General features: G+C 34.3%; 1 protein-coding gene across 1 annotated transcript in view; it reads right to left on the bottom strand.

Moving 5' to 3' along the window:
• EYS (eyes shut homolog) overlaps positions 1-21,303 on the bottom strand; it is a 294,766-nt gene extending 273,463 nt beyond the window's left edge. The window contains 1 exon segment of the mRNA XM_027852899.1: positions 20,547-21,303. Coding sequence (XP_027708700.1) covers positions 20,547-21,303 — 757 coding nt within the window.
• Positions 21,304-21,924: the final 621 nt, after the last annotated feature.

Here is a 21,924-nt window from a genome sequence, read left to right on the forward strand (position 1 = left end):
GATAGATAGATAGATAGATAGATAGATAGATAGATAGATAGATAGATGGCACAGGGTGGGTTGAAGATTAGGGGAATTACTGTCAAATTCCAGAACTCCCAGGTCAAGGAGAAAACATTGCAAAGAGCTAGAAAGGAACAATTCAAATATCATGGAGCCAGTCAGGATAACATAGGTTTTAGCAGTTTCTATATTAAAAGATCAGAGACTTTGGAATATGATATTTCAGAAGGCAAAGGAGCTAGTATTACAAAGAAGAGTCACCTACCCAGAAATCTAGGCATAATAATTCAGGAGGGAAATGGAAATTCAGTAAAATAGAGGAATTAAAAATTACTGATGAAAAGACTAGAGCTGAATAGAAGTCTGACTTTAAAATACAAACTCAAGAGAAGCAGAAAAAGGTAGACAGGAAAGGGAAATCATAAGGAATTTAATGAAGTCAAACTGTTTACATTTGGTCATGGGAAGATAAAACATATAACTCCTAATAACTTCCTCACTATTAGGACAGTTAAAAGGAGTATACATAGACAGAGGACATGGGTGTGAGTTGAATGTGAAAAGACAATATAAAAAGTAATTAGCGGGTGGAAAATAGTATGCACTAGGAGAAAGGGACAGGGAGAGACAGAATGGAGTAAATTATCTCAAATAAAAGAGGCATGAAAGAGATTTTTACAGTGGAGGGGAAGATGGGCATCATTGGGGGATTCCAATTAAACCTTACTCTCATCAGAATTGGTTCAAATAGCAATCTGCCTTAGCATACTGGAAAGTAGGAGCAGAATGGCATAAGATAAGGGAGGCATGATAGAAGGGAGGGTAGATTGGGGAAGACTGTATTCAGAAGGAAAATGTTTTTCAGGATGAACAAGTTGAAGGGAGGAGGGTAGGATAGATAGATTAGGTGGTTGGGATAGTGGGAAATAAACATTAATCATTATTGAAAAAAAATTAAGTTTCTCTGATGGAGGCCTATTTCTCAAATATATAGAGAAGCAAGTCAAATTTATAGATATAAGAGTCATTCACCAATTGATAGACCAAAGGATATGAATTGACAGTTTTTAGAAGAAGTAGTCAAAACTCTCCATAGTAATATGAAAAAAATGCTCTAAATCACTATTGATTAGAAAAATGAACATTAAAAGTACTTTCATGTACCACCCCTACACCAATCAGGTGAGCTAATAGAAAAGGAAAATGACAAATGTTGAAGGGAATATGGGAAAATTGAGACACATTGAGACAATGCACAATTGATGAAGTGGTGTACTAATTTAAACATACTGTAGAGCAATTTGTAACTATGCCCAAAAGGTTAAAGCCAAGCCTACCCTTTGATTCAGCAGTACCACTACTAGTTCTGTCTTCCAAAGGAGACAAAAACAAGAAAAGAAAAAGAAAAGGACCTATATGTACAAAAATATTTATACCAGCCATTTTTGTGGTGGCAAATGATTGGAAATTGAGGATCTGCCCATCATTTGGGGAATGGGTGAACAAGTTGTGGTGTATGATTTTGATGGAACACTATTGTGCTATAAGAGATGATGAGCAGGATGCTTTCAGAAAAAAAAATTGGGAAGACTTACATGAATCAATATAAAGTGAAGTGAACAGAATTAGGAAAACATTTTACACAGTAATGGCAATATAATATAATGATCAGCTGTAAATAACTTAGCTATTATCAGCAAAACAATTATTCAAAATAACTTCAAAAGATTTTTATGATGAAAAATTCTGTCCGTTTCCCAAGAAAGAATATTGGAATCTAAATGCAGATTGAAGCATAAGTTAAAAAAAAAAACCTTATTCCATTTTTTTCTATTTGTATCTTTTGGTCTGTATTATCATTCACAACATGACTAATATGAAAATGTTTTGCATGATTACATATGTATACCCTATGTCAAATTATTAGTCTTTTCAATGAGAGGGTAGGAGAGAGGAGGGAGAAAATTTGGAATTCAATATTTAAAAAATGTTAAAAATTGTTTTTTACATGTAATTGATGAACATAGAATATCAAATAAATTTATTTTTAAAATTATATGGTTAAAACTACGTGTAGGTAGACATTAGCATCTTTGAGACACACATAATGTCCGGAATTAGGAAGGTAATAGCTCCCTTTAGTTTTTTTTTTAAAATAAATTTATTTATTTAATTTATTTTGTTTACAACATTCACTTTTACGAGATTTTGAGTTCCAATTTTTTTTCTTCCTCCCTCCCCCCTTCCCCTTCTCTTCTTCCTTTCCCTCTGCCAAAGATGACAAGCAATCTGACATAGACTTACATGTACAATCATATGAAACACATTTTCACATTAGTCATGTTGTGAAAGAAGAATCAGAATGAAAGGGAAAAACCACAAGAAAGAAAAAAAGAAAAAAGTGAATATAACATGCTCTGCTCTGCATTAAGGATCCATAGTTCTTTCTCTGGTTGTGGATAGTCTTTTCCATCATGAATCTTTTGAAATTGTCTTAGATCATTGCACTGCTGTGAAGAGACAAGTTTATCAAACTTGATCATTACACAATGTTGCTCTTACTGTGTACAATTCTCCTGGTTCTGCTCACTTCACTCAGCATCAGTTCATGTAAATCTTTCCAGCTTTTTTTTTTCTGAAATCTGCGTGCTCATCCTTTCTCATGAAATAATAGAATTCCATTACATTCATACACCACAACTTATTCAGCCATTCCCCAGTTGATGGACGTCTGGTAAGTTTCCAATTCTTTGCTACCATAAAAGGAGCTGCAGTAAATATTTTGGTACATGTGGGTCCTTTCCCCTTTTTTATGATCTAGTAGTGGTATTGCTGAATCAAAAGGAATGCACAACTTCATAGCCCTTTGGACATAGTTCCAAATTGCTCTCCAGAATGTTTAGATCACTTCACAACTCTACCAACAATGTATTCATGTTCCACTTTCCTCACACCTTCACCAACATTTATCATGTCCCCTTTCGGTCATATTAGTGAATCTGATATCAGGGTGTGAGGTGGTATCTCAGAGTTGTTTTAATTTGTACTTCTCTAATCAATAGAGATTTAGAGCATTTTCTTTCATATGACAATAGATAGCTTTAATTTCTTTCTCTGATAGCTGCCTGTTCATATCCTTTGACCATTTATCAATTGGGAAATGACTTGTATTCTTATAAATTTGACTCAGTTCTGTCTATATTTTAGAAATGAGGCCTTTATAAGAAACACTGGCAGAAAAAAAACATTTTCCAGCTTTCTACTTTCCTTCTAATCTTACTTGCATGTGTTTTGTTTGTACAAAACTTAATTTAATGTAATCAAAGCTATCCATTTTGCATTTCATAATGCTTTCTAATTCTGGTTTGGTTATAAACTACTCCCTTCTCCATCTGACAAGTAAACTATTCCTTACTCTCCTAATTTGCTACTGGTATTAACCTTTATGTCTAAATCATGTACTCATTTTGACCTTGTCTTGGTATACAGTGAAAGACGTTGGTTTAGGATTAATTTTCCATCATACTATTTTCCAGTTTTCCCAGCAGTTTTTGTCAAATAATGAATTCTTATCCTAGTCTTTTGGCTTATCAAACAGTAGATTCCTACTGTCAATGACTACTGTGTCTTCTCTACATAACCTGTTACACTGATCCAAAACTCTATTTCTTAAACAGTGCTAAGCAGTTTTGATGATTGTCACTTTATATTATAATTTTAGATCTGGTAAGGCTAGGCCACATTGTTTAGCATTTTTTTAATTAATTCCCTTGATATTTTTAGCCTTTTTTCTTTTTTATTAATTTCTTTTGATTTATCAATAATCATTTCCATATGCTTTTGAGTTTAGAATTTTTCTCCCCCTTCCTCCCCACCACCCTCCCCAAAATGGCACACAATCTGATATAGGCTATACATTTACATTCATATTAAACATATTTTCACATTAGTGATGTTGAAAGTAAAAATTAAAACCAATAGGAGGAACCATCAGAAAGAGGAAACAAAACTCAACAGAAGAGAAAAAAAAGCAATTCAACTTCCATAGTTCTTTCTTTTGGTTCATATGGAACTTCTGGCCCACAGACTAAGGGGGAATCGAATGGTTGATCAAGGGGGCATTGCAGTGATCTCTCTACTGGTTCAGGATTCACTTGCTTTGTGTATGCTTAGATCCGGGTCACAGTTGTGGGTGGCAGTCCTGGGGCTAGGAAGAGCACTGGCATGGTGGAGCTTGTAGTGGCGGTGGAGAGGAAATCCACCTCACAGTTCCAAGACACAAAAGAGTGCTTGTGGTCACTCATAGACCAGAGTACAGGCCAGGAAAGGAGTAAACACCTCGCCCTTGATCATACCACCTTGGAAGAACTGAAAATTTATAGGTCCTTAGAAGTATCTCTGAAAACAGCTGCACAAAACCCCTGAAGCATGGAACAGTACATTCTCCACACTGGAAACAGACTCCTACCTTAACAAAGAGTGTATAACTCAAGTAATTGGCTGAGATCATGAGCAAACAACGCAAAAAGAGTCAGACTATATTATCTTACTTTGGTGACAAAGATCAAAACATACAACCAGAAGAAGACAACAAAGCCAAAGCTCCTACATCCAAAACCTCCAAGAAAAATATGAATTGGTCCCAGGCTACGGAAGAGCTCAAAAAGGATTTTGAAAAGCAAGTAAGAGAGGTAGAGGAAAAACTGAGAGTGACATAAGAAAATCATGAAAAACAAGTCAATGACTTGCTAAAGGAGACCCCAAAAACTACTGAAGAAAATAACACCTTAAAAAATAGCCTAACCCAAATGACAAAAGAGGTCCAAAAAGCCAATCAGGAGAAAAATGCCCTAAAAAGAAAAATTGACGAAATGGAAAAGGAAGTTCAAAAGCTTACTGAAGAAAATCCTTCCTTAAAAATTAGAATGGGGCAATTGGAAGCTAGTAACTTTATGAGAAATTGTGGCATTGTAAAACTAATCCAAAAGAATGAAAACATAGAAGAGAATGTGAAATATCTCATTGGAAAAAACAACTGACCTGGAAAATAGATCCAGGAGAGAGAATTTAAAAATTATTGAACTCTCTGAAAGCCATGATCAAAAAAAAAGAGCCTAGAAATCATCTTTCAAGAAATTATCAAGGAAAACTGCCTTGATATTTTAGAACCAGAGGACAAAATAGAAATAGAAAGAATCCACTTATCACCTCCTGAAAGAGATCCCCAAAGGAAAACTCCGAGAAATATTGTAGCCAAATTCCAGAATTCCCAAGTTAAGGAGAAAATATTGCAAGCAGCCAGAAAGAAACAATTCAAGTATTGTGGAAACACAATCAGGATTACACAAGACTTAGCAGCTTCTGCATTAAGGGACAACAGGGCATGGAATATAATATTCCAGAGGGCAAAGGAGATAGGATTACAACCAAGAATCACCTACCCAGCAAAACTGAGTGTAATCATTCAGGGGAAAAAATGGTCATTCAGTGAATTAGGGGACTTTCAAGCATTTTTGAGGAAAAGACCAGAGCTGAATAGAAAATTTGACTTTCAAAAACAAGACTCAAGTGAAATATGAAGAGGTAAACAAGAAAGAGAAATCCTAAGAGACTTATTAAGGTTGACGTGTTTACATTCCTGAATGGAAAGATGACATTTATAACTCATGAGTCCTTTGTCAGTATTAGAGTAATGGAAGGGAAAAAATTATATGTATGTATATATATGTATATATATATATGTATATATATATATACACACATATATACATATATATGTGTGTGTATATATTATATATATGTGTGTGTATATATATGTATATATACACACACACATATATGTAGATAGGTAGATAGATAGATAGATAGATAGATAGATAGATAGATAGATAGATAGACAGATAGATAGATAGATAGATAGATAGATAGATGGTGGGCCTGGGTGAGTTGAAGATGAAGAGGTGATATATGGAGAATAAAATTAAGGGGTGAGAGAGGATTATACTGGGAGAAGGAGAAAGAGAGAGGTAGAATGGGTAAATTGTCTCACATGAAACAGACAAGAAAAGGCTTTTACAGTGGAGGGGAAATGGGGGAAAGTGAGAGAGAATGAGTGAATCTTATTCTCATAGGATTTAGCTTAAGGAGGTAATAACATACACAATTGGGTATGGAAATCTATCTTACCCTACAGGAAAATAAGGGGGGAAGGGAACAAGAGAGCAGGAGAATGATTGAGAGGAGGGCAGATTCGGGGAGGGAATAATAAGAAGCAAATACTTCTGAGGAGAGACAGGGTCAAAAGAGAGAATAGAATAAATGGGGGATAGGATAGGATGAAGGGAAACATACTTACTTTTTTACAACATGACTACTATGGAAGTGTTTTGCAAGACTACACATTTATAACCTGTATCGAGTTGCTTGCCTTTTCATTGAGGGTGGCTGGGGAGGGAGCAAGGGAGAAAATTTATAACTCAAAGTTTTAAAAACACGTTAAAAACAAAATTTAAACAAAAAAAAGATATTATCAAGAACAATTCCCTAATTGATAAACGGTCAAAGGATATGAGCAAAAGTTCCCAGTTTCTTAAATAAAGCCTCTTCCATTGACAGTATCATACTTTATGATAAGTTAAAAATAAGTGTTTACAAATACATCAAGCAGATAATGTTTAAGTTGTGGACATCTTATTTTTGGAAAAACATTTCATAAGGTAGCAAACATCCAGAAAAGATTGCCAGTGTGATGAATGACCATTGTTCTGCAATATGAAGATCAATTAAAGAATTGAAGCAGAGAGTACTTATGGGAAAATCTTGCATTCTACAATATTTTGATGATCTAGAATGTGGAAAGGTCAAGAATGATATCATACATTATGCTTTTCCCAATTTTTTCAGTTTTTAATGCTTTTTTTTACTTAGAAAGGATTATTCTTTGTTTTTAGATTAAAGATATTAGATTTACTTCAGAAATCTTAATAATTTCTTCACTTTTTTTCTAAATTATTTTTCTTTTATTAAAGTTTTTTTAATATAAACAGATGAATCTATTGTATTTTAATTTCTTCAGTTTATAAATGATTTTATTCCTCTCCCAAATTATAATAGGAGTATATTTCCACATTATTGTTGTCTTTGATATGCATTTTTAGTTAGATCACTGTTCATTTGGAGAGGTTATAGCTTATTGCATGAGATGCAGTCATAATTCCATTTTTATTATACTCCTTCCTACTTTGTAAACAGTTCTTAATGACATATTTATTTTCCTTAAAGATTGAGATATTGTATCACAAACATTTTTATTTCTGGATTAACATCTGTTTGTTTATCATTATATGTATGTGTATGTGTATGTATGTATATACACATACACATGTATATGCATATGCATATGTGTATATGTATATATATGTATATATAATGATGCATATAATCACACACACAAGTATACATATATATTATGAAATCATTTCAGAAATTATCCTTTAATATTTTAATCTGACATCTTAGTTCCTGCTTCCTCTTTATTTTCCACTTGATATTTGGGTTTGTTAATTTTTCCATATTAATTTTGATAACAATTTATATAAAATCATCCATTAGCATTTTCCTTATTATTGTGTTAAATATTTACAATTTTCTGTGCCTCATTGTCATTTAAATAGGTCTGTAATATCTCAAAATCCATGCCCACAGTGTAAATTTCGTCTCATTAACCTCTTCAACTGATATTGGAGAATTATCTTCATGCTGTTCTTTTTGCATATGCTTACCATGACTATTGCAAGGTAAGATGAGCAAAGTTTGTCCTCATAGAATATAAAAATTGCCATGTTCTTCAACCAGTCCACATATTACATATATTTAAATCATTTTATTCTCTTACCTTATCTTGATGGTCTCAATATGATGCTAGCTAGACAATGGCTTGCCTATAATGTGGCACCTAGAAGTGATTAAATACTACAGATATCATCTGTCCAAGACAAAAGCATCCCCCCCCCCTTTTCAGGAGTCTATGCTTTTTGCAATACATATTAATATAATTTTACCTTTTTTAAAAAAATATAGAGAATCCTATATAAGTTTAATTAATAGTCTACAAATGAAAGAAGGGTATAATAATTAAAAATTCATTACAGATCCCATAAAATTGTGAAAGAAAGCAAACTTAAAACTCTAATCAAAATATGCATTGCAGGGACAAGAAATTGAAGTATTTAAGAATTTGGAAGAACAAAGAAAATAGACAGCAAGTTGCTTATATTAAAAATTTGCTGCACAGTCAAATGTTCCATAATGTTAGATCTCTATCTGTACCTGTCTTACAAAGAGCAAACTAGAAACCAGTTAATTCAAAGTGAATATACATCACAGCTGTTCTGGGATTCAGAAACTGATAAAACCAGTTCTTCTGCCGTGTATTCCTGCTTTAATCATTTATCTACTCCTTTATGAACTATCAGAAGAAAGCATGGGTCAAGAACTGAGATAGTATTCTATTAGAAATAATAATCATAACAATATTGTAATTATCATGCAGATTCTTCTTGTATCTCTTCAAATATGCTCTATAAGTCCTCCAGACAAAAGCATATTTTAATTGTGTTTAAATAAAATGTCTTTCTTACCAATAAAGAAATTTAAATAGAAATCAGTCACCACACTTACTGTTGAAGTTTATGGGTTTAGGAGTACTGGGACCCCAAAATCACAACATGCAGGTCCTGCCCGAAAGAGTTTCACCCAAACTTTCTTTCAACTAAAGACAAGATTTATTAGAACATCCATCATATTGGGCAGATTCTTAAGGAATCAAAACATTTACATCTTTAATGCAAGCAGGCCAGATCTTAAGAATATGAGCATTGGTTAGATTATAAGAATCTGAGCTAATTTTAACTTTCTGATGCTATATTATGTTATTGACTCAAATTAAACTTAGAGACCACTAAAATCCTCATATCTTTTTTTCTTAGATGAATTCAACACTTAATAAGCTGTCATTCTAAACTAATTACTAGACAGAGATATTTTGTGTCAGATGTTTTATTAAATATCATTATTGTCCATGGAAACACAGAACATTTTATGGCTAAATAATTATATAATGCCCTAAGATGATGGGTATTAAACCATCATAACCATCAAAAAGAAAATGATCCTTATGAGAACTCAAATGGTCATGATGGCTTAATACCCATCATCTTAGGGCATTATATAATTATTTAACCATTCTAGTAATTAGTTTAAGTATACATAGAGGTAAATAGGAAGGAAAGAAAAATAGGTCTAAAATATAATACATTTGGGAAATAAAATTTATAAAAGTGTTAATTTTAAAGAAATAAGAATATACTCTGAAGCATAAGAGTTATAATGACATTTTTCCAGTCCTGGGAACATCCAGGTACATAAGCCAAACAACTCAAATAATGTTTTTATTAATTTATTTTGATTTATCAACAATCATTTCCATATGATTTTCAGTTTAAAATTTTTCTACCCCTTTCTCCCCACCACCCTTCCAAAGACGGCGCACAATCTGATATAGGCTATACATTTACATTCATATTAAACATATTTTCACATTAGTGATGTTGAAAGTAAAAATTAAAACCAATAGGAGGAACCATCAGAAAGAGGAAACAAAACTCAGCAGAAGAGAAAAAAAAATAGCAATTCAACTTCCATAGCTCTTTCTTTGGATGTGGATAGCATTTTCCATCACAAGGCCTCTGGAGATGTCTTAGATCCTTGTATTGCCAGGAAGGGTTAAGTTTATCAATATTAGTCATCACCCAACGTGGCTGTTATTGTGTACAATGTTCTCCTGGTTCTACTCACTTCACTCACCATCAGACCATACAAGTCTTTCCAGGTTTTTCTGAAGTCAGACTTTTCATCATGTCTTATAACACAATAGTATTCCATCACATTCATATACCACAACTTGCTCAGCCATTCTCTAATTGACGAGCATCCTCTCAATTTCCAATTCTTTGTCACCACAAAAATAGTTGCTATGAATATTTTTGTACATGTAGGTCCTTTTCCCAAATTGTGTGACCTCTTTGGGATATAGCTCTAGAAGTGCTATTGCTGGGTCAAAAGGTGTGCACATTTTTATAGCCCTTTGGGCATAGTTCCAAATTGCTCTGCAGAATGGATGGATCATTTCACAACTCCACCAACAATGCATTAGTGTTCCAATTTTCCCACATCTTCTCCAACATCTATCATTTTCCTGTATTGTCATATTGTCCATTCTGATTGGTGTGATGTGGTACCTCAGAATTGCTTTGATTTGCATTTCTCTAATCAATAGTGATTTAGAGTATTTTTTCATATGACTATAGATGGCTTTAATTTCTTCATCTGAGAACTGTCTGTTCATATCCTTTGACCATTTATCAATTGGGAAATGGCTTGTATTCTTACAAATTTGACTTAATCCCCTATATATTTTAGAAATGAGGCCCTTATCAGAGAGACTGATTGTAAAAATTCTTTCCCAATTTTCTACCTTCCTTTTAATCTTAGTTGCATTGGCTTTGTTTGTGCAAAAACTTTTCAATTTAATGTAATCAAAATTATCCATTTTGCCTATCATAATGTTCTCTATCTCCTGTTTGGTTATGGATTCTTCTGTTCTCCATAGATCTGACAGGTAAACTATTCCTTGCTCTCCCAGTTTACTTATAGTATCAAGCTTTATATCTAAATTATGAATCCATTTTGACTGTATTTTGGTATATGGTGTGAGATTTTGATCTATGCCTAGTTTCTGCCATACTCTTTTCCAGTTTTACGAGCAGTATTTTTCAAAGAGTGGGTTCTTATCCCAGAAGCTGGGGTCTTTGGGTTTATCAGATAATAGATTACCGTAGTCATTGACTACTGTGTCTTGCAGACCAAACCTATTCCACTGATTCATCACCCTATTACTTAGCCACTACCAGTAGTTTTGATGATTGCTGCTTTATAATACAATTTAAGATCTGGAATGGCTAGGCTACCTTCTTCTGCATTGCTTTTCATTAATTATCTTGATATTCTGGACCTTTTGTTCTTCCAAATGAATCTTGTTATTATTTTTTCTAACTCTATAAAATAATTTTTGGTAGTTTGATTGGTATGGAACTGAATAAGTAAATTAGCTTAGGCAGAATTGTCATTCTTATTATATTAGCTTGGCCTACCAATGAGCAACTGATGTTTTTCCAATTATTTACATCTGACTTTATTTGTGTCAAAAGTGTTTTGTGATTGTGTTCATAGAGTTCCTGGGTTTGTTTTGGGAGGTAGATGCCTAAATATTTTATAATGTCTACAGTAAGTTTAAATGGAATTTCTCTTTCTATCTCTTGCTGTTTGGCTTTGTTGGTAATATATAGAAATGCTGATGATTTATGTTGGTTTATTTTATAGCCTGCAACTTTGCTAAAGTTGTTCATTATTTCAAGTAGTTTTTTACTTGATTCTCCGGGATTCTCTAAGTATAACATCATGTCATCTGCAAAGACTGATAGCTTTGTTTCTTCTTTGCCTATGCTAATGCCTTCAATGTCTTTTTCTTCTCTTATTGCTAAAGCTAATGTTTCCAGTACAATGTTGAATAACAGTGGTGATAATGGACATCCTTGTTTCACCTCTGATCTTATTGGAAATCCTTTTAGTTTGTCCCCATTACATATTATGCTTGCTGAAGGTTTTAGATAGATGCTATTTATTATTTTAAGGAAGATTCCATTTATACCTATGCTCTCTAGTGTTTTTAATAGGAATGGGTGTTGTGTTTTGTCAAAAGCTTTTTCTGCATCTATTGAGATGATCATGTGGTTTCTGTTAGTTTTGGTGTTGATATGATAGATTATGCTGATAAGTTTCCTTATATTGAACCAGCCTTGCATTCCTGGTATAAATCCTACTTGGTCATACTGTATTATTCTTGTTCTAAGTTGCTGTAATCTATTTGCTAATATTTTGTTTACAATTTTTGCACCTATATTCATTAGAGAAATTGGTCTATAATTTTCTTTCTGTTTTGACTCTTCCTGGTTTAGGTATCAGCACCATATTTGTATCATAAAAAGAATTTGGTAAGATTCCTTCTTTACCTATTTTACCAAATAGTGTATATAGTATTAGAATTAATTGTTCTTTAAATGTTTGATAGAATTCGCATGTAAATCCATCTGTCCCTGGAGATTTTTTCCTAGGGAGTTCATCAATGACTTGTTCAATTTCTTTTTCTGAGATGAGGTTATTTAAGTATTTTACTTCCTCTTCTGTTAATCTGGGCAGTTTGTATTTTTGTAAATATATATACATTTCACTAAGATTGTCATATTTGTTGGCATATAGTTGGGCAAAAAAATTCTTAATTTTTGTTTTAATTTCCTCTTCCTTGGTGGTAGTTTCACCCTTTTCGTTCTTGATACTAGTAATTTGGTTTTCTTCTTTCTTTCTTTTTAATTAGATTAACCAAAGGTTTATCTGTTTTATTGGTTTTTTCATAAAACCAGCTCTTAGTTTTATTTATTATTTCAATAGTTTTCTTAATTTCAATTTTGTTAATTTTTCCTTTGGTTTTCAATATTTCTAATTTGGTGTTTAATTGAGGATTTTTAATTTGTTCTTTTTCTGTTTTTTTTTAGTTGTATGCCCAATTCATTGATCTCCTCTTTTTCTATTTTATTTATGTAAGCATTTAGAGATATAAAACTTCCCCTAAGAACTGTTTTTGCTGCATCCCATAAGTTTTGGTATGTTGTCTCATTATTGTCATTCTCTTGAATGAAATTATTGATTGTTTCTATGCTTTGTTCTTTGACCCAATCATTTTTTAAGATTAGATTATTTAGTTTCCAATTATTTTTTAGTCTATCTTTCCATGGGCCTTTATTACAAATAATTTTTATTGCATCATGATCTGAAAAGGATGCATTTAATATTTCTGCCTTTCTGTATTGGATTGTGAGATTTTTATGCCATAGTACATGGCCAATTTTTGTGTATGTGCCATGTATGGAGGAGAAAAAAGTATATTCCTTTCTATCCCCATTCAGTTTTCTCCAGAGGTCTATCATATCTAAGTTCTCTAATGTTCTATTCACCTCCTTAACTTATTTTTTATTTATTTTGTGGTTAGATTTATCTAGTTCAGAGAGGGGGAGTTTGAGGTCCACCACTATTATAGTTTTGCTGTCTATTTCTTCCTGTAACTCCCTGAACTTCTCCTCTAAGCATTCAGATACTATACCATTTGGTGCATATATGTTTAGTAATGATATTACTTCATTGTCTATGGTGCCTTTAAGCAGGATGTATTTTCCTTCCTTATCTCTTTTGATAAGATCTATTTTTGCTTCTGCTTTGTCTGAGATCAGGGTTATTACCCCTGCTTTTTTTTACTTCAGTTGAAGCATAATATATTTTGCTCCAGCCTTTTACCTTTACCCTTTATGTGTTATTTTTTTTCAAATGTGTTTCCTGTAAACAACATATTGTAGGATTATGGTTTTTAATCCAATCTGCTATACACTTCCGTTTTATGGAAGAGTTCATCCCATTCACATTTACAGTTATGATTACTATTTGTATCTTTTTCTCCATCTTTCCCCTCCCCACATGTTTATGCTTTTCTTTCTCCTTTCTCCTTTCCCCCCCTCACTAGTGTTTTGTTTTTGATCAGGGCCTCCTAAGGTCCCACCTCCCTTCTATTATCCCTTTCCCTTTTCTTCCCCTTTACCCTTATTGCTTATTCCCTTTCTTCTATCCCCCCTCCCTTTTCTTTCCTCTTTTGCCTCCTACTGCCTATAGTGCAAGTTAGATTTCTATACCTAACTGATTATGTTATTCCCTTCTTGAGCCAAATCTGATTAGAGTAAGGTTCAAATAATGCTTATCCCCCTCCCTTCTTTACCTCTGCTCTAATAGGTTTTTGTCTCTTTTCCTGTAATGTTATTTACCCTTGTCTGCTTCTTCCTTTCTCAGTACATTTTCTCAGCTCAGACTAATCCACTTACTTGGATCCATTTAACCCACTTGATTAATTTTTTTTATTATTACATCAAAGTCAACTTATATCCACCCCCATTATGTGTTCTCCTTTTACATGGTATAATAACAATACAGTTCTCAAGAGTTGCAAGTGTCATCTTCCCTTGTAGGGATGTAAACATTTTGCCCTTATTAACAATTTATTTTCTTTCTGTCCCATTTACTTTTTATGTCTCTCTTGAATCTTGTACTTGAAGATCAAATTTTTTGTTGAGCTCTGGTCTTCTTATCAGGAAGGTTTAGAAGTCCCCTATTTTGTTGAATATCCATCTCCTTCCATGAAAAATAAAGCTCATTTTCTCTTGGAAGTTAATCCTTGGCTGCATTCCAATCTCCTTTGCCTTACGGAATATCATGTTCTATGCCCTACAGTCTTTTAATATAGAGGCTGTAAGGTCCTGTGTAAACCTGACTGTGGTTCCATGATATTTAAATTGTTTCTTTCTGGCTGCTTGCAGTAATTTCTCTTTAATATGGCAATTTTGGAATTTAGCTATTATATTCCTTGGTGTTTTCAATTTCGGATCTCTTTCAGGTGGGGAGAGATGGTTTCTTTCTATAGTTATTTTACCTTCAGGTCCTAAGACTTCAGGGTAGTTTCCCTTTATGATTTCCCGAAGGATATTGTCCAGGCTCTTTTTTTCATCATGACTTTCAGGTAGGCCTACAATTTTTTAATTGTCTCCCCTGGATCAATTTTCCAGGTCAGCTGTTTTACCCATGAGGTATTTTACATTTTCATCTATTTTTTTCATTTTTTTGTTTCTGTTTGACTGATTCTTGCTCTCTCATAGTCATTAGTTTCCATTTGTTCAATTCTAATTTTTACCATATTGTTTTTTTTTCTGTTAGATTTTGTACTTTTTTCTCCAATTGGTCAGTTGTGTTTTTAAGGGATTTATTTTCTTCACTGTACTTTTTTTTTCCAATTGGCCAATTGTATGCTTTAGGGACTTGTTTTCTTCAGTGTACTATTTTTCCAATTGGCCAATTGTACTTTTAAAGGTCTCCTCTACCTCTCACATTTGACTTTTAAAATCCTTCTTGAGTTCTGAGAAGGCTTTTTTGGGCTTAGGCCAGTTCATATTCCCTTTTGATGTTGCAGATGTGGGTTTGATGACAGTGTTATCCTTTTCAGAATTTCTGTTTTGATCTTCACTCTTCTCATAATATGAATCTATCATACATTTCTTTTACTCATGGCGTTTCTTTATGCCCTGGCCTTTACAGAGATTAAGCTCTCCTGTTGGGGAGCAGAGGGCACTGACCCAAGCTTCTTGTGTTGGGAGCTTAGGTCTTGGTCACTGGCTTTGGGAGCTGGGGCATCTTACGTTGGCAAGTGGAGGCTGTAGGGTTCTGGCAGCTTATCCGGTGTTGGGCTGGAATCAGTAAGGCTGGGACTTTCAGGTTAATCTAGCTTGCCTGCTTTTCCTTTCCTTTAGCTTTGTTTAGCTCATTTTAGATAAGTGCTTCCAGGTGTTTATCTGCCTGGGGCCCCTTGCAGTGCTGCCTCCCTTATTTCTGTTGAGGTACTGGGAGACTTCTTTGCTGTAGAATGTCTAGGAACCTGATGGTTTTCTGAGCTGGTTTCCAGCAGTTACCCCACCCTCAATGAGGCACTAAGAGGTACAGCTGTTGGTGTTTTCCTGCTCGACCACCTGGGCTTTGGGATCTCCTCCTGGTTGGCAGTTGGAGGCTGTAGGGTTCTGACAGCTTACCTGGTGTTGGGCTGGAATCACCAAGGTTGGAACTTTTTGGCACCTCTAGGTTGCTTTCTTCAACTCCTTTCAGATGAATGCTGCTGCATGCTTTTCTGCCTGGGGCCCTTTGTAGTGCTGCTTCCCTTATTTTTGCTGAGGCACTGGGAGACCCTTTTGCTGTAGAATGCCAAGGCACCAGAATCTCTTCCTGGTGTGCTAAAGTGGGTCTTTCCTCTAGCTGGCTGGGCAACTCCTCTTTCATACTGCTCCCCTTCCCCCAGGATAAGAGGGACCTTTCCCATTAATCCCTCTAGCTACCTGGCCTACTGTACCACTTCACCCCGTCTTTCTTCTGGGTCTGCTGTTCCAGGGTTTTTTTCTGTGGTGATATTTTCTGAGTTTTCAGAGGTTGATAGGGGAGGGTGAGAGTGATTACCTTTTTACTGCACCATCTTGGCTCCCAGAAATGGAAGGTCTCTAGTGTTTCTAATAGGAATGGTGTTGTATTTTGTCAAAATATTTTCTGCATCTATTGAGATGATCATGTGGTTTCTGTTAGTTTTGATGTTGATATGATGAATTATGCTGATAGTTTTCCTTATATTGCACCAGCCGTGCATTCCTGGTATAAATCCTATCTGGTCATACTGTATTATTCTTGTTCTAAGTTGCTGTAATCTATTTGCTAATATTTTGTTTAAAATTTTTGCATCTATACTCATTGGAGAAATTGGTCTATAATATTCTTTCTCTGTTTTGACTCTTCCTGGTTTAGGTGTCAGCACCATATTTGTGTCATAAAAAGAATTTGGTAAGATTCCTTCTTCACCTATTTTACCAAATAGTTTATATAGTATTGGAATTAATTATTCTTTAAATGTTTGATAGAATTTGCAAGGAAATCCATCTGGCCCTGGAGATTTTTTCCTAGGGAGTTCATCAATGACTTGTTCAATTTCTTTTTCTGAGATGAGGTTATTTAAGTATTTTACTTCCTCTTCTGTTAATCCGGGCAGTTTGTATTTTTGTAAATACGTATCCATTTCACTAAGATTGTCAAATTTGTTGGCATACAGTTGAGCAAAATAATTTCTGATTGTTGTTTTAATTTCCTCTTCCTTGATGGTAGTTTCACCCTTCTCATTCTTGATACTAGTATTTTGGTCTTCTTCTTTCTTTTTTTAATTAGATTAACCTAAGGTTTGTATATGTTATTGTTTTTTTCATAAAATCAGCTCTTAGTTTTATTTATTATTTCAATAGTTTTCTTAATTTCAATTTTATTAATTTTTCTTTGGTTTTCAGTATTTCTAATTTGGTGTTTAATTGAGGATTTTTAATTTGTTCTTTTTCTATTTTTTTAGTAGTATGCCCAATTCATTGATCTCCTCTTTTTCTATTTTATTTATGTAAGCATTTAGAGACATAAAACTTCCCCTAAGAACTGCTTTTGCTGCATCCCATAAGTTTTGGTATGTTTTCTCATTATTGTCACTCTCTTGATTGTTTCTATGATTTGTTGTTTGACCCAGTCATTTTTCAGGATTAGATTACTTAGTGTCCAATTATTTTTTAGTTTATCTTTCCATGGCCCTTTTTTACATATAATATTTATTGCATCATGACCTGAAAAGAATGCATTTAATATTTCTGCCTTTCTGTATTGGATTGTGAGGTTTTTGTGCCATAGTACATGTCAATTTTTGTGTATGTGCCATGTCCCACTGAGAAAAAAGTATATTCCTTTCTATCCCCATTCAGTTTTCTCCGCTGGTCTATCATACCTAACTTCTCTAATGTTCTATTCACCTCCTTAACTTCTTTCTTGTTTATTTTGTGGTTAAATTTATCTAGTTCAGAGATGGGGAGGTTGAGGTCCCCCACTAGTATAGTTTTGCTGTCTATTTCTTCCTGTAACTCTCTGAACTTCTCCTCTAAGCATTTGGATGCTATACCATTTGGTATATATATGTTTAGTAATGATATTACTTCATTGTCTATGGTGCCTTTAAGCAGGATGTAGTTTCCTTCCTTATCTCTTTTGATAAGATCTATTTTTGCTTTTGCTTTGTCTGAGATCAGCATTGCTACCCCTGCTTTTCTTACTTCAGCTGAAGCATAACATATTTTGCTCCAGCCTTTTACTTTTACCCTGTATGTGTCATTCTTTTTTAAATGTGTTTCCTGTAAACAACATATTGTAGGATTATGGTTTTAATCCAATCTGCTATACACTTCTGTTTTATGGGAGAGTTCATCCCATTCACATTTTCTTCAGTTTACTTTTTTTTTCCAGTTGGTCAATTGTAATTTTAAAGGACTCCTACACCTCTTTCATTTGACTTTTAAAATCCTTGAGCTCTTCTAACAAGGCTTTTTGGGCTTCAGACCAGTTCATATTCCCTTTTGATGTTGCAGATGTGGGTCTGATTACAATGTTGTCCTCTTCAGAATTTCTGTCTTGATCTTCACTCTTCACATAATATGAATCTATCGTACGTTTCTTTTTACTCATGGTGTTTCTTTATGCCCTGGCCTTTACGGAGATTAAGCTCTCCTGTTGGGGAGCAGAGGCCACTGACCCAAGCATCTTGTGTTGGGAGCTGGCTTGGTCACTGACTGTGTGCTGGGGCCTCTTATGTTGGCAATTGGAGGCTGTAGGGTTCTGGCAGCTTACCTGGTATTGGCTGGAATCAGCAAGGCTGGAACTTTCAAGCAATCTAGGTTGCCTGATTTTCCTTTTCTTTAGCTTTGTTCAACTCCTTTTAGATGGATGCTGCTGAGTGTTTTTCTGCCTAGGGCCCCTTGCAGTACTACCTCTCTTAGTTCTGTTGAGGCACTAGGAGACTCTTTGTTGTAGAATGCCGAGGCACCTGGTGGTTTTCTGAGCTGATTTCCACTGGTTCCCCCTCCCTCACCGAGGCACTCAGAGATCCAGCTGTTGGTGTTTGCTTGCTTGACCACCTGGGCTTCGGGATCTCCTCCTGGTTGGCAATTGGAGGCTGTAGGGTTCTGACAGCTTACCTGGTGTTGGGCTGGAATCAACAAGGCTGGAACTTTCGGGCAACTCTAGGTTGCTTTCTTCAGCTCCTTTCAGATGAATGCTGCAGGGTGCTTATTCACCTGGGGCCCTTTGTAGTGCTGCTTCCCTTATTTTTGCTGGGCTACTGCACTGCTGCACCTCGTCTTTCTTTTGGTTCAGCTGTTCCAGGGTTTTTTCTGGGGTGATATTTTCTGGGATTTCAGAGGTTGATAGGGGAGGGTGAGAGCGACTACCTTTTTACTCCACCATCTTGGCTCCTGGAAGCGGAAGTCCTCAAATAATTTTTGTGAAAAAATATACCGTTTGTCTTGCAAACAGACAAATTTGTGGCACTTGAAGTTTTAGTTGGATTTCAATTGTAAGTTGTTTTATCATGCTGCAAATCATTCTGTTTCTTTTAAGAAGTCAAGTTGTAAAATGCTGAGTTGTATAGTGTGTTGTTCTGTCAGAGACTACAAATTTAGAGAGTATTATGGTTATGATGCAGGCTTCATGACGTTATGTGTATTTGGGATTAAAGACAGTTCAGAACTGAGGAGAAATGAAGAGAAAACAGGATTTAAGAAAGAACTTAAGGCTTTGCAGAAGCTGTCTTTTCCATAAAAGAATTCTCAATCAAGCCAAAAGAGGTAAAACCTTTGTTTTATGTTTTATTAGGGCAATGAAATATAATATTACTAAAATTGAACATACGGATGGTAAAGTCAGCAAGCATGAATTAAATGCTTGCTACATGGTAGGCACTCTGCAAAGGTTCAACACAATTTAGAAAACCTACTCATTCCTTAATATTTGTTTTTTTTCCCATTTTTTTCTCCCTGACATGATATTGTTTAGCTCATTTGTTCATTACTTAATTTACATACATTTACTAAGTATTTGTTGCTTGCTTAACTGTCATTAACAAGTGAGTTTTAATGTGTTTATTATTTTAAATATTTTTTCTTTTTAAGTTTTCTTTTTCAGTGCTCAAAGAAAAGGTATCCTCTGTATCTGTACTGTCCTTAACATGCCACATATTATTAAGGGACAGGATTGACAGGAAAAGACAGAGTACTGAGAGAATCAAAGCTACTTTTCATAGGACTTCCCAAGGGAGCTAAAGTCCAAAGTCATAATAGAGTCATCACATGTATTATGTCAAAACATCTATCAGAGTACTTAAATGTGTCTAACTCATAACACACACACACACACACACACACACACACACATGTACACACAACTCATTTCTTTCCAGCCCAAGTTGATTCTTTATTCTGGTTAGAAAAAGAAAGCAGTCAAATGAAGTGTCTATTGCCTGATGTGATGCCAAATAAAATAAACAGAAACCAAATAATGACTATAACAATGAAAACAAAAGAAATAACAGGAAAATGCCCCAAAGTGAATAATTGTAGCTACCAATCTTGTCCTGATTAGAAATACTACTCCCTCAGTTTTGTTTGGTTTGTAAGGTGAGGGACTACATGAATGGAATGTTGTATATGCTATCAAAAATGGTCAACTTTTAGCATATATAGTAAGAAGTGATTATGATGTAAAATATGTTAAACAATATTTAAAATAATGAAATAGTGTCATGATGGAAACAAAAATTTAGATTTTATACTCTGTGAATCCTCCAAATTCAACTTTAACTAGAACATAGTCTTTTTATGACAACATACACTTCCATTTATAATTGTTAACTTGTGAATTTAGTTCATAGAAAAAAAAAATCTTACCTGTAAATTGTGGATGACAGATATAATCATAGGAATCCCCATTCTGTTCTTCGTTTTTATTAATGCAAATTCCATTGTTATGACATGGGTTTTGAAAGCACTCATCCACTTCCTGGCAGAATTCCCCTGAATATGGAGGCTGACAATGACAGACATATGTCTTATTCCAAATTTCACTTAGACATCTGCCATGCCCAGAGCAAAATGCTGCATTCTGGGATGCCTGGCAAAATTGTTGCTTAACTGTTACATTCAAACGAAGGCCAAGTTTGAAGAGCAATGGACCTCCTGTCATTTTTGTGAGGAAATAATGTGCTCTAATGCTGAGCCACTGAGGGTTAACTTCGTGTGTGCCTTTTAGTTTGCAACCAAAAAGCAGTTGATCTTGAGCACTGTCATTCTGCAGACAATTAATGAAAGTGTCTTTGAAAACATTCATCAGATTCATTCCAATGAAATTAGAAGATGGTTCAGAAGAAATAATAAGTGTGTCCCCAACTTGAAGTTCCAAGGGACAAATTTGAGGAATATTAAGTCCTTGATGGGCTGAGGAACTGTTTTGAGTGTTGGAACTATTTTCCCAGCATTCTTTATAGAAATCAATGCAGATGTTTTATTTGAGAGTCCAATTTACTATAACTGTTTTAGGTTCGAGATGGCATTCTACAGTCTTCTGTCTCTTGCATACTATATGTTCACTAGTAACATATATTTTTAGGAAAAATAGAATTGCAACAATTGCAGATTTGATTAGCATAGTTGGACAAAGTATTTTAAAAGTCAATCTTTGAAGAATAGTTAGAAACCACTTTAATTTCTCTGGATATGACTTCAGTTTTCCTCAGAGATGAGCCCTAATATTGATGCTTTTAGAAATCCACCTTCAGAATAAAAAATAAAGAAAACAGGCATTCAAACTGATGTTGATGAAATGATATGCATAAATACAATAAACACATGACATACTAGATTTTGGGTTTGAGAAATGTCAATTTTGCTAACATTCATCATTATCATCAAATATATATTCCATTTTCTTTTAGTGGGTAGGTGCTTAATTTGTGATTTTGTGAATGAGCTTCTCATTTGGAATCTCTCTTTAAAGACACAGATTGACAACTCATCCATATATTTTAGTAGCACAGAATTATTTTGGATACTTTGAAGGTTAAGTAATCTGTTAAGTGTCAGGAATAGAACTTGAATTCAGGGATTCCTGACTTTATCCATTAAATCATACCACCTATCAAAGTATTAATATGGTATAGAAAAATGTGTGATGTGAAAAGGTTTTTTTTATTTAAAAAAATCTCTGCTGATAAAGTTACTTTTTGTTAAGCATGTTTGCACTGAAGATTTTTCTCTGGGATATTTTATT

This window comes from Vombatus ursinus, unplaced genomic scaffold (genome assembly GCF_900497805.2).
Source record: "Vombatus ursinus unplaced genomic scaffold, bare-nosed wombat genome assembly UNPS02009835.1, whole genome shotgun sequence".
Classification (NCBI taxonomy): Eukaryota; Metazoa; Chordata; class Mammalia; order Diprotodontia; family Vombatidae; genus Vombatus; species Vombatus ursinus.